Source organism: Amblyraja radiata, chromosome 31 (genome assembly GCF_010909765.2).
Source record: "Amblyraja radiata isolate CabotCenter1 chromosome 31, sAmbRad1.1.pri, whole genome shotgun sequence".
NCBI classification, from domain to species: domain Eukaryota; kingdom Metazoa; phylum Chordata; class Chondrichthyes; order Rajiformes; family Rajidae; genus Amblyraja; species Amblyraja radiata.
In genome coordinates, this window is record NC_045986.1 from 20,211,126 (window position 1) to 20,224,527 (window position 13,402).

Sequence of the window (13,402 nt, forward strand, 5' to 3'; positions counted from 1 at the left end):
CTGATTTGAGGACAAGGCACTGGCATCGTGTTGGATTGTCCAGAAATATCAGTCATTGAAATATAATCGATAAAAATGACAAAAAAAACAAGCTGAAACAAGGATGAAGATGCTGGAAACACTCAGCGGGTCACCCCCTAACAGTGGAAAGAGATGCATGTCCCAGACTGAAATATAGCTCTGTTTCACTCCCCACAGACGGCACCTGACCCCCTGAGTACTTCCAGCCCAATTTGAACTGTATTGATTTGAAATAAACTCTTCGGAATCATGAGGATGGTATTATGGATAGGCAACAAGATATTTTCCAGGGATAAAATAACCACAACGTTCAAGTTCAATGTCCATTAGACTGTTTATTCAGTTCAAAGTTACTGGTCAGGAGATGTTCAATTACTGGAGTCCCACCTGTCAATTACTGGCCATTGTCTGAAAAGAAAGACATAAGGAGAGATATTAGGAGTAATTGTAAGATATGCTCAGAACAGCAATTTGCAGCACAAGTTACCTCTACTCAGCTTGGGCCATGATACAGTTGAGGCATTGACCTGAGCTGCTGCCTACAGTCTGGATAAAGGCCTGGATAGAGTGAACGTGGAAATGATGTTTCCAGTGATGGGAGAGTCCAGAACCAGACGGCCCAGGCTCAGAATAAAAGGATGTACATTTAGAATGGAGATGAGGAGGAGTTTCTTTAGCAAGGGAGTGGTGAATCTGTGGAAATCATTTTCACAGACAGCAGTGGAGGCCAAGACATTGGGTATTTTTAAAGCGGAGATCGACAGGTTCTTGATTATTAAAGCATCAAGGTTATGGGGAGAAGGCAGGAGAATGGGGTTGTGCGAGAGAGATGGATCAGACATGACTGAATGGCAGAGTAGACTCGATGGGCCAAATTGCCTCATTCTGCTCCTATGTCCAATGGTCTTATGGGCACCCGAACTTTCATTTCTCTCGGCATCCTCGTGGAAAGAACTAATGGGGATAAATTCATAATCGGCACGGATGTTAAGAGCATATGTGAGTGTCAGCTGGCAAAAAGTATTCACCATTATACCTTTGGATTCAACAAAGTCTGTAGATCTGAATGAGAGGAGATGAGCATAACTGGCAGGCAATCCTTTTGCTAGATACTGTAGAATAATATGTCCCTTTTGAGTGGCAGTTCTCCACAGCAGCAATGCTGGCATTGGAAACCTAGCTTGACCAACGATGCAACTATTGTCTTTTAGCTCCCTATCTTGTTCATCATAATTCTCGTCATGATGTGTCCGCTCCCTGGTGGGATCCAGACGTTCAGACTGGTCTACTTGGACGACGTGCCATTATCATTGTGGATTTGGTGCCTCTGCGTTTATTTGGAACCTCTCTTTTAGGACTTTGCCACCTCTAGTATCTAAGATCATTCTCAAAGAGGCACACTCATGCGCTGTGATTCTACGACTTATCAAGGCAATATCTAGAGGAGCGGACGGGCGGTCACGGTGGCGCAGCGGTAGAGCTGCTGCCTTACTGCGAATGCAGCGCCGGAGACCCGGGTTCGATCCCGACTACGGGTGCTGTCTATACGGAGTTTGTGCGTCTCCCCGTGATCTGCGTGGGTTTTCTCCAAGATCTTCGGTTTCCTCCCACAGGTTTATAGGGTAATTGGCTTGGTAAATGTAAAATTTGACCCTAGTAGGGTGTAGGATAGTGTTAATGTGCGGTGATCGCTGGTCGGCGCGGACCCAGTGGACTGAAGGGCCTGTTTCTCTAAAACTAAAACTAAAACCAAAGCTATTGACGTTGACCAGAAGATACCGAGCATACCAAACATTCTGTTCATTACTAACACAAATTGAGTTATTCACACAATCTTTCTCCCATTGATTCACAAGTGAAATGTGTTAAAATAACCAGATCCCATTTAGTGTTTAAACTCAAATTAATTTGGACAAAAATTGAACAGCAAACAATTTACAGTAAATTTTGTAAATTTGAATAAATGTACAATTCAAATAAATGCTTTAAATTCTACAGTGAATTACAGTATTTTTCAAAACCAATCCAACTCCACAAAAGGAAAGAAAAATCATAATCTAAATGATAAGCTGTTCCAGTTTCATAGCATTACTTATTAAGTATTTCATGCCTCTGTATATTTTTTGGCACTGTGAGACATGTACCCATTAAAAATTATAGTTCTTGGAAGCATGAAACTGTTGTAATGGTTCTGCACTACTAAATATATCGTATAACGTTGTTGTCCAGAATCCAGCTTTTAAACATACTTGGAGATAATTGGGTGTCAACATAAAATTTCAAAAGATTTACACAGGATGAAATTGTCTCATGGAGTCATACAGTGTGGAGACAGGCACTTTGGCCAAGTTTCCCACACCGACCAACATGTCCCATTTACACTAGTCCCACTGGCCTGTGTTTGTCCCATTTCCCTCTAAACCTGTCCTATCCACGCACCTGTCTAACAGCTTCTTAAATGTTGCGATAGTTCTTGCCTCAACTCCCTCCTCTGGCTGCTCGTTCAATACATCCAGCACACTGTGCGTGAAAAAGTTACCCCTCAGCTTCCTATAAAATCGTCCCCCCTTGGCCTACTGGTGCACCTATTGTTTATTGTCTATTGTCTATTAAACCCATGCCCTCTGGTTCTCCATTCACCAACTCTGAGCAAGAGACTCTGTGCATCTACCCGATCGATTCCCCTCCTTCAATCTTTGCCATTTAACATTTGTATTGGATGAAGATTGCTGTGAGATATACAAATCCAAAACGCACAGCACCAGTTTTGCGTGGAATTTTACTTACCGAAGCTATCCAAGAGTTGAAAGCAGACACCCGGGTGAAGACTGTGGGTTTTTGAGGGGTGTTGCAACCTCTACTTGACCCGAAGCTGACTACACCAAAAACGTACCACAATCCTTCAGCGCCTTGGCAATTCAAAGGGCCACCAGAGTCTCCCTAAATTAAATAAAGAATACATTAAGCCAGTAGCAATGCTAAGGATGATTGTTTTTGTCCTTCGGCCAATAGGAGTGAGGGTACACCGTCCATCATGTTCCATCATTCAATATGATCATGGCTGATCTGCCCCTGGTCTCAACTCCTCTCTTCACATTCCCATGCCCCTCAATTCCCCAATCTTTGAAGAATCTACCTATCACCTCTTTCAATGCCTCCAGTGATCCAACCTATACAACTCTTCTGGGTCAGAGAATTCCAGATTTTCACCACCTTCTGTGAGAACATTCCTTCGTCTCAAATAACCACCCCCTGCTTGTAACCACGTTCTCACTTTCAACGTTCTCCCATGAGTGGAAACGTAACCATTTACCCTGCCACGCTCTGCGTAGGATCATGTACGTTTCAGTAAGAGTGCTTGTCTAAAGTTTTAAGAGGATTAGTTTCCCGGATCTGCATAGCATTTTCTCATAAAACACAAAGCATTCAAAGTTGACGTGTGTGCAAGTTACTTACGTTACAGCCAGACTTCTCATACCCTCCGGCACAAACCATGGTAGTTCTCACACTGTTCCCCCACCAGTCAACTTGCTTGCACGTCTGATGGTCAACAATTGGCAGTAGTGCTTGTTGCAACTCTGCTGCAGTGGGGCCACCGGCTATAAAATTGTAGGTGCACAAACATGCATTCATTGGAAGACACAACCTGAGAGAAATAGCAACTCTCACATCACACCAGTTGGTGTGTAAAAGATGTTTCACAGGGTAGGTGAAAAATCCTGTTTCTCAAAAACTAGGGTGCTTCAATTTCAAAATATCATCCTGTGCATATACTAATATTCATCTGTTAAATATGGCACCCAACAATAATTATGCATTAGGCTTAAGATAATATATATTTAACACATAATGTTTGCTGAATGTTAATCGGCCAACCTCTGCACTGAACTTCCAAGTACAGGGAGCAAATGGCAATCAAGCCCCAAATTCCTTTGACCATGTGAGTCTTAGTTGATCTTGTAAGGGGAGCAACTGTTGGGAAGTGGGACACTGCATTTCACATTGGGAATGGGTTTAGTCCGCAGGAGGCATCTTCCCTATAAATAACGGCAATCGAAAACTCAATTGACTTCATTGGGCAAGAAGGTGGAAGACAGCAATGGTGAAAGACGACAAACAGGAAAGAATGACATAAAATTGGAATTTAATGGTCTTTAGATAAATGCAGCGAGATCAGAACAAAGAGGATACAGTTTGTAACCGGTGGGTGGGAAGGGGGGGGGAAGCACCAAGTAGAAGGAGCGACCGGGGGGGGGGGGGGGACCAAGAACATAGAGGAAACCAGCAGGGAGGCCACCAACAATGATGAAGGACAACGTGGCTCTAATGAATAATTTTGTTGCTTTAGCTCAAAAAACAGGGGCAACTTTTTGTATACTTTGTGTATTGTATGCAAAAGCAAAGAAGTTCACTTGAGCCGAGGGACATAAGTATCATTGAATCATTGAATCTTTGAATGTACAGCAGGAACAACCGTTGCATAGCCCTTTCACCAAATAAATCAATGCCAGTGTATCTGCCAAAGGAAGAACCCATGATGGAAGGATCTGTTCCAACAGGTAAAGTAGCACAGAGACTTCAATTGAACTGTGGATTACTTACTGTAGAGTCTGCCCCATCCAGTGACGAAGCAGGGAAAGCCATTTTCAAATATCTCACCGGCTGGAGGAATACAAGCTGGCTTGACCTTGTCACTCAGAGTTGCCGGTTTTGTAAGTTTGATAAGAGCAATGTCATTCCTAAGACAAGACAAGAACGTTTCAGAAAGTTGCCGGGTAATAATTGATAATTTACAATGTCAACGCTTAATTTAAAGCAAGATTCAATTTAATAGATGTAACGGACTGCCCCCTGGTGTTTGGTCCCAATGAGAGAGTCCTCGATTCTTGCCAGTGTTACACCTGCAAAGCGCTTCAACCAATAATGCAGGCACAGCAATTTAAGCATCTTACCCGCAGGCCAGGCAGCTAGGCTCCCACTGAGGGTGAACAAAGATCTTTGCTGCATCTATCACCTCTTCTGGACCTTCATCCATGCTCCTGTTGTACTCACCAAGTACCACACGGTAAGAGCGGCCTGAGCTTTAAAAAAAGATACACAGTTAACGCTTGAAAACATCAATGGGCACAGTGCCTTACAATGCTATGTACGACAGTGATCGCAACTTCAACTGAAGTGTGGATGGCCGTTGGCTCACTAGGAGTTCATCAGCCCTTTGACAGGTCTTGTTTTTGGTCCCGCTGAGGGTCCACAGCCCCCTCCTCACGAGGCAAACCAGGTGAGGGAGACGGTTTAGTCGCCGACTATCTGACCATGGAGCAGGTAGCACGGGATTACATGGTACCCGTGGTGGGAGGAACTGCCCCCCCCCCCTGACTTTTATATGACCTGAATGGAAGCTTGCATTAAACGTGAAAGGGTACTTTTCATCCTCACTTCCCTTGGTGTAGTGAGAATGGCACAGAGAGAGAGAAGTTTGCTACTGTAGAAGGGGCCTCACACATACCTAGATCAGTAGATGTTTCTATTGCCAATAAACTTCATTTATATTGTAACTGAAGTGTGAGCTGTCAGAACAGTAACGTGTTGGTGGCATAGTGTAGCAACTATTGGAGCTCCAGTGAAGTGGGTTCGATAATGACGTCCGGTGCTGGCCGTGTGGAGTTTGCACGCTCTACTTATAACCATGTGGGTTTCCCCCAGTTCCCTCCCACAGTCCAAAATTCTATAGGGCAGTAGTTATTTGGATGCTGCACATTGCCCGAGTGTGCGGTAGAATCTGGGGAAGTTGATTGAAATTTGGGGAGGATAAAATGGATTGGGAAGATTCATGTTAAAAAGGGTACTCGAAGGTTAGCATGGCCTTGATAGGCCAAAGGGCCTGTTCCCATACTGTGTCCCTCTACGACACTGGGAGAAGCCGACAGTGGGAACAGCATTTTGCGATTTTTTATCACTCGAAGTAAGTACTTACCTGATGCAGTGACCTGCAGTTACCACCCAGTTACTGTCAATGAGGCTTCCTCCACAGGTGTGGGAATAATACGTCCCCCTATTCACTTCCAAGGAAACCTAATAACAAAACAGAGCAAGTTATCCTAGAATGGGAGAACGGGAGAGAAGTATTAATAAGCCAACAGACTAATACGAAAGCAAAATATTACAGAGATTGGCAATCTGAATTAAACATGAGGTGCTGTTCCTTCAGCATAACAAAATATAATGAAGACCAACTCTTCCTTTGATTAGGCACACTGCAATCTTCGCCCTCAGTACTGGGTTCAACAACTTCAGACAGTGGCTTGTAAATCCGATTAACACATAAGCAGCAGACAAGGGATTAAACCTTTATGGTTCTTGGAACTGACTGCAATTCAGTGAGGTTGTGGATGATCCTGTGTTTCAAAACCATTTGCCTCTTTGATCACAAATCCTTCCTATGTCCTAAAACCTTATTGTTTCAGCTTTGTATATCTCAATGTTTAAAGATCCAAAGTTTACAGGCATCCTTCTCTGACTTCTCTATGTTCTACCTTCTCGGCCATTTTCTTAACCTGCCTCTGGAGAAAATGGATGGGTGACGTTTCATGTCAGATCCCTTCTTCAGGGTCAGGGTCTGAAGAAGGGTTCCGACCTGAAACGTCACCCGTGCATTTTCTCCAGGGATGCTCCCTGACCCACTGAGTTACTCCAGCACTTTGTGTCTATCTTCGGTATAAACCAGCTTCTGCAGCACCTTCCTACACTTCCTAACCTGTCTGTTCCTTTACAAACTCTTTGGCCTCAGCTCTCACTTTTCCATCTAGTAAGTAAGCATGCAGGTACATCAGGCAGTGAAGAAAGCAAAAGGCATGTTGGCCATTGCAAGAGGATTTGAGTTTAGGAGCAAGGAGGTCCAACTGCAGTTGAACAGGGCCCTGATGAGACCGCACCTGGAGTATCGTGTGCAATTTTGGTCTCCTAATTTGAGTAAGGACATTCTTGCTATTGAGGGAGTGCAGTGTAGGTTCACCAGGTTTATTCCTGGGATGGCGTGACTGACATACAGTATGATGAAAGAATGGGTCGACTGGGCTTGTATTTGCTGGAATTTAGAAGGATGAGAGGATATCTTATAGAAACATATTAAATTCTTAAAGGATTAGACAGGGTAGATGCAGGAAAAATGTTCCTGATGTTCCCAAAATGTTCTGGGGGTGTCCAGAACCAGGGGTCACAGTTTACGAATAAGGGGTAGGCCATTTAGGACTGAGATGAGGAAAAATGTTTTCACCCAAAGAGTTGTGAATTTGTGGAACTCCCTGCCGCAGAAGACAGTGGAGACCAATTCACTGGATGTGTTCAGTAGAGAGTTAGATTTAGCTCTTAGGGCTAAGGGAATCAAGGGATATGGGGAAAAAGCCGGAACGGGGTACTGTTTTTGGATGATCAACCATGATCAGATTGAATGGCGGTGCTGGCGCGAAGGGCCGATTGGCATACTCCTGCACCTATTTTCTATGTTTTTATATTTCTTCAGTCTGAAGGCTCTCGTACTATCAGGCTCAGGGAAATTGTCTGGTTTTATAACCCAGGCACACTCTCTGTGTAAACACGTGCCCTTCTCATCTCCTTTAAAATTTGTGTCTCTCAATTTGATGGGGGATGGACAGTGACTGCTGTATCATTCAACACTTGCAGCTGAGGTTGGATGGTCACATTGAACTTTAGTTTAGTTCAGCTTATTGGCACGTGTACCGAGGGTTTGTTGCGAGCGAACCAGTCAGAGGAAAGACTATACATGATTACAATCGAGCCGTCCACAGTGTACAGATACAGGATAAAGGGAATAACATTTAGTGCAAAATTTTCATTCAGTAAATTCTGATTGAAGATAGTCCAGTGGTCTCCACTGAATAGCAGGGAAGTATGAATGCAGGTCCCAGAGAAAGCTAATATTGGTCTTTTTTTCTATCTGCGATGTGTTCAGTTTGTAACTCACCTGCCAGGGCCAGCTATATGGTCTTGCATTGATTCCATTGACTACCCTGGTGTATGGAAGATAGGTGGGATTTCCACAGGCATTGGCTGAAAAGACAAATGTTTGTCCCTTTAATACCTGACTCTGAAATACATTACTAATTGAAGGACAGTAAGTGACCTTAAATAATTATACAACATATTTTATAAGTCATAGGAGAAGAATTAGGCCATTCGGCCCAATCGAGTGTACTCTGCCATTCAATCATGGCTGATCTATTTTTTAATCATGGCTGATCTCTCAATCCCATTTTTTTGCCTTCTCCCCATAACCTTTGACATCCTTATTAGTCAAGAACCTGTCGATCTGCTTTAAAATGCCCAAAGACTTGGCCTCCACAGCTGTCTGTGGCAAAGAATTCCACAGGTTCACCACCCTCACCAGAACGTTAATTGGTGACATTTCAGGGTAGGGACCATTCTCACTGGATCACACTAGTTCCATGTTATCCCACTTTCTCCTCCCCTCCCTATTCACTAGGGGCAAATTTACAGAAGCCAATTAACCTGAACAAACCTGCATGTCTTTGGGAAGTGGGAAGAAATCAGAGCCCGTAGGAAATCAATGCGGTGACAGGGATCACATGCAAACTCCATACAGACACTACCTAAGGTCAGGATTGAACCCGGATCTCTGGCACTGTGAGGCAACAGCTCTACTAGCTGCGCCACTGTGCTTCCTTAATATACAGTATATATATATATATGGCATATTTAAGAAGATTTACTATCTTGAACATCAATTAACTTACCACCCGCCACAAGCAGGAGGATGAGGAGGGCTTCCATCATCGTACTCAGGCACTGGCGAAACGTGAGCGTTTTGGGCATTTTATATCAACAAAGGCAACGCAAAGTCAATCATTACTTTCCCAGACTTTGAAAACAAGCTTTGAAAATGGGGAGAAGCATTTAATCATCGTATACTTTGACACGATGACACTTCAGATTTGCACCAAGGTTGCACTGTTTTTGAGTAGTGCGTAAAACTCCGAACAAGGTATCTTCGTTCTTTCACTGAACGACTGAAGATGAGCCAAGCTGAGGAAAAAATGCCTCGTTCAAATTGGTCAAAGGATTTGCTTATTTGTGAACTTCTAAAAATGTTAGATTGGTTTAACATTTTAATTTTGTTCAGTTTAGTTTAGTTTATTGTCACGTGTACCGAGGTACAGTGAAAAGCTTTTGTTGCATGCTAACCAGTCAGCGGAAAGACAATACATGATTACACTCGGGCCATCGGCAGTGTACTGATACAAGATAAATGGGATAATGTTTCGTGCAAGATAAAGTCCAGTTAAGTCCGATTAAAGATAGCCTGACGGTCTCCAAGGAGGTAGATAGTAGCTCAGGACTGCTCTCTAGTTGTTACTAGGATGGTGCAGTTGCCTGATAACAGCTGGGAAGAAACTATCCCTGAATCTGGAGGTGTGCGTTTTCCCACATTTATACCTCTTGCCCGATGGGAGAGGGGGGGAAGAGGGAGTGGCCGGGGTGAGACTCGTCCTTGATTGTGCTGGTGGCCTTGCCACTGGAAGGAAGATTGACTTATGTGAGATATGATGATCTTTATATGTTGAGACTAAATTAAAGTTGTATGTGATAATAGTTTTTTTTTTTTTAATTCCAGACCTGGTCACTTTCTCCCAAGTTTTCACTTGAAGGTATTGATACTTTGCAGAGAGGGAGTTCCAAAGCCACTCAGGTTAATATCCTCCGGATGCAAGCCATCAAATAGTTCCTGTTTCTTCCAGGATCATATCATTTACACTAACGGACAGGAGTATTGGATCTAAATATAACATATAACCAAAGATATATACAACAGCAAAGGACACCAAAGGACATAGATTTAAGGTGATGGGGAAAAGATTTAATAGGAACCTGAGGGGTCACTTTTTCACACAAAGGGTGGTGGGTGTATGGAACAAGCTGCCAGAGGAGGTAGTTGAGGCTGGGACTATCCCAATGTTTAAGAAATAGTTAGACAGGTATATGGGTAGGGCAGGTTTGGAGGGATATGGACCAAACACAGGCAGGTGAGACTAGTATAGCTGGGATATGGTGACCTATGTAGGCAATTTGGGCCAAAGGGCCTGTTTTCGTTTTTTTTAGTTTTAGTTTTTTAGTTTTAGAGATACAGTGCGGAAACAGGCCCTTCGGCCCACCAGGTCCGTGCCGACCAGCGATCCCTGCACATTAACACTATCCTACACCCATGAGGGATAATTTTTACATTTATACCAAGCCAATTAACCTGCAAACCTGGACATCTTTGGAGTGTGGGAGGAAACCGAAGATCTCGGAGAAAACCCACGCAAGTCACGGGAAGAATGTACAAACTCCATACAGACAACATCCGTAGGCGGGAGCAAACCCAGGTCTCCGGCGCTGCATTCGCTGTAAGGCAGCAACTCTACCGCTGCGCCGCCGTGACTCTATGACTCTATGAGTACCGATCCCTATCAAATTGCACAGAAGCGTCGGTCTAGTTTGTCCACTCAGGACCAAATCTGTCGCTTTCTGACAGGAGACCCTGATGTAGGGTCTCGACCTGAAACGTCAACCATTCCTTCCCACAGATGCGCAACCTGCAGCAGTTTGTTTTATGTTCCTGATTCCAGTATCTGCAGCATCTTGTGTATCCTGTGAAGAGGCACGATAGCTGTAAGAAACTCAAATCTGAAAGAATAGCTTACAGTATTATGATTATGTAATAACACTGAAAAGCTCCCATTGAAACTTTCCTTCTCACCAAGGTTATTATGTAATGATTAAAAAACACCTCCTATCTAAAGTATACAATTAAATCAAATAAATGTGCAGAGAGACCGCAATGTTGTCAATGAAGGAGAAAAATGTGGGATGGAAAACAACAGAACACACCTGCACATTTAGATTTATCCAAGAAATGTAACAGCTACTTCCTCCACTGATATTCTTACAATGGGAAAAGATTCTGACTAACTATCCTACCTATGCCTCTTATAATTTTGTATACCTCTATCAGCCTTGGATCTTGTTTGCAGTGATCCTCCAGACGAGCCTACTATGCAGGACCTTAGCAAGTGCTTTTCCAAAGTGCTTATGGATGCATCTACCACCCTGCTTTCATCAAATACAGGGGATGAGAGATTACAACCTGCACGTGGTCCACCCTGTTTCGACGAATGCAATCAACCTGGCGTGCACAATGAAATAAGATCAAATGGAACAAGTTTTCTACAACTTTAGACTGTGCACACCATACACAAGAAGAAGAGGTTCAATTACAGGCGGTCAGCAGGCAGTTAACAAAGAGGGGAGAAGCAGGGTGATCTGGCTTTAGAGTGGCACCAGCCTCAGGGCATCCAGATTGGCTGCTGGAACAGCTAGCCAGATCTCCGGAGGCTTTCAACATGACCGCCACTGTCAGTATTTAACCTCAAATCCTTTCCAGGGCCCCACCAACCACACCCACATACATAAGGAGAGATCATGCGTATGATGATGGGATGATGCCTGTCTGTGGTGGGCTTGGCTCTGCATGGCTCCTCATGGACAATCACACTGTGTTAGTCAGGACTGTGCTCTCTCAGATCAAGCAGGAATACCTGTACTCTGGAAGAAGTTCCATTCCATCTGAATCCACCACGGTTCAGCTGATGTTCAGTTAAAGTCGATTCAGCCATTTCCCAAGTCCTAGTGAACTGCTTTAGTTTAGTTTAGTTTAGTTTAGTTTAGTTTAGTTTAGAGATACAGCACGGAAATAGGCCCTTGGGCCCACTGAGTCCGCATCGACCCGCAAAACCCCCACACAAACACTATCCTACACACACTCGGGACAATTTACGATTTTACCGAAGCCAATTAACCTACAAACATATACATCTTTGGAATGTGGGAGGAAACTGCAATTCCCGGAGAAAACCCACATAGGTCACAAGGAGAACGTACAAACTCTGTGCAGAAAGCACCCGTAGTCTGGATTGAACCCAGGTCTCTGGTCGGTAAGGCAGCAACTCTACCGCAGACCACTGTGTCACTCCGAGCTGCTGTAATGCATTCACCCTGTGACAGTGAAATGTGACTACACGTGGCACCCCAGTCGATGGTTGTTAGGAAACAATGGGGAAAGTAAGAGCTCCTTCAAATTTAGCTGAGCCTCTACTCGCTGGAGTTTAGAAGATTGAGGGGGGACCTCATTGAAACTTACAGAATAATGAAAGGCATAAATAGAGTGGATGTGGAAAGGATGTCACCACTGGTGGGAGAGTATAGGACCAGAATTAAAGGGCGCTCTTTTATAAAGGAGGTGAGGAGGAACTTCTTTAGCCAGGGGATGGTAAATCTGTGGAACTCATTGCCACAGGGGGACTGGGGAGGCCAAGTCAGTGGATATTGTGAAGGCAGTGACAGACAAATTCTTGATTAGAATGAGTGTCAAAGGGGTTATGGGGAGAAGGCAGGATAATGGGATTAGGGGATAATGGGGGGATTAGATAAGCTGAATGGCCGAATTCTATTCCTATAACTTGTGAATTTGTGGCACTATGAGAATCACCTGGGGGGAGAGTTGATGGGAATGTGGGAGAGAACTGGTAACAGAAAAATAAGTGGACGAGTGAGATAATTGGAACACAGTGAGACGATAGGGCGACTCAGAGGCACAGCGGTAGAGTTGCTGCTTTATAGCGCCAGAGACCCAGGTTCGATCCTGACCACGGGTGCTGTCTGTACGGGTTTTTGTACCTTCTCCCTGTGACCATGTGGGTTTTCCACGGGCACTCCGGTTTCCTACCACACTCCAAAAACAAACAGGTTTGTAGGTTAATTGGCTCGGCATAATCGAAAATTGTCTCCAGTGTGTGTAGGACAGTGTTAATGTGCGGGGATCGCTGGTCGGCACAGACTCGATGGGCCGTAGGTCCTGTTTCCGAGCTGTATCTCTAAACTAAATTAAACTAAACTTGAAGAGCTGCCATAGTCCAAATGGGCTGATTAGCTTTCCTTCCATGCCGTGTAAAAATATGACAATTTCTTTAAAATAAATTGATATGATCTGCAATTGGATCCTCGACTTCCTCATTCACAGACCAGAATGTTCGAATTGGTAGAAAGGTGTCAGCCTCGATAACAATCAGCACGGGAGCACCTCAAGACTGCGTGCTCAGCTCCCTGCTGTACTCACTCTATACTCATGACTGCGTAGCCGGTCATAGTGCAAACTCCATCATCAAGTTCACTGACGACACCACTGCTGTGGGACGTATCACTGATGGGGACGAGTCAGAGTATAGAAGAGAGATCGACCAACTAACCAAATGGTGCCAGCACAATAACCTGGCCCTCAACATCAGCAAAACCAAGGAACTGATTGTGG

At 44.2% G+C, this 13,402-nt stretch overlaps 1 protein-coding gene across 1 annotated transcript in view; it reads right to left on the reverse strand.

Moving 5' to 3' along the window:
• The window catches only part of LOC116990297 (proproteinase E-like), a 30,432-nt gene extending 21,600 nt beyond the window's left edge, over positions 1-8,832 (reverse strand). Inside the window, exons 1-7 of the mRNA XM_033047804.1 lie at positions 8,793-8,832; positions 8,003-8,088; positions 5,996-6,093; positions 4,974-5,102; positions 4,624-4,760; positions 3,478-3,620; positions 2,809-2,961 (exon numbers count right to left, since the gene is read on the reverse strand). Coding sequence (XP_032903695.1) covers positions 2,809-2,961; positions 3,478-3,620; positions 4,624-4,760; positions 4,974-5,102; positions 5,996-6,093; positions 8,003-8,088; positions 8,793-8,832 — 786 coding nt within the window. The remainder of the gene's footprint in view (positions 1-2,808; positions 2,962-3,477; positions 3,621-4,623; positions 4,761-4,973; positions 5,103-5,995; positions 6,094-8,002; positions 8,089-8,792) is intronic.
• Positions 8,833-13,402: the final 4,570 nt, after the last annotated feature.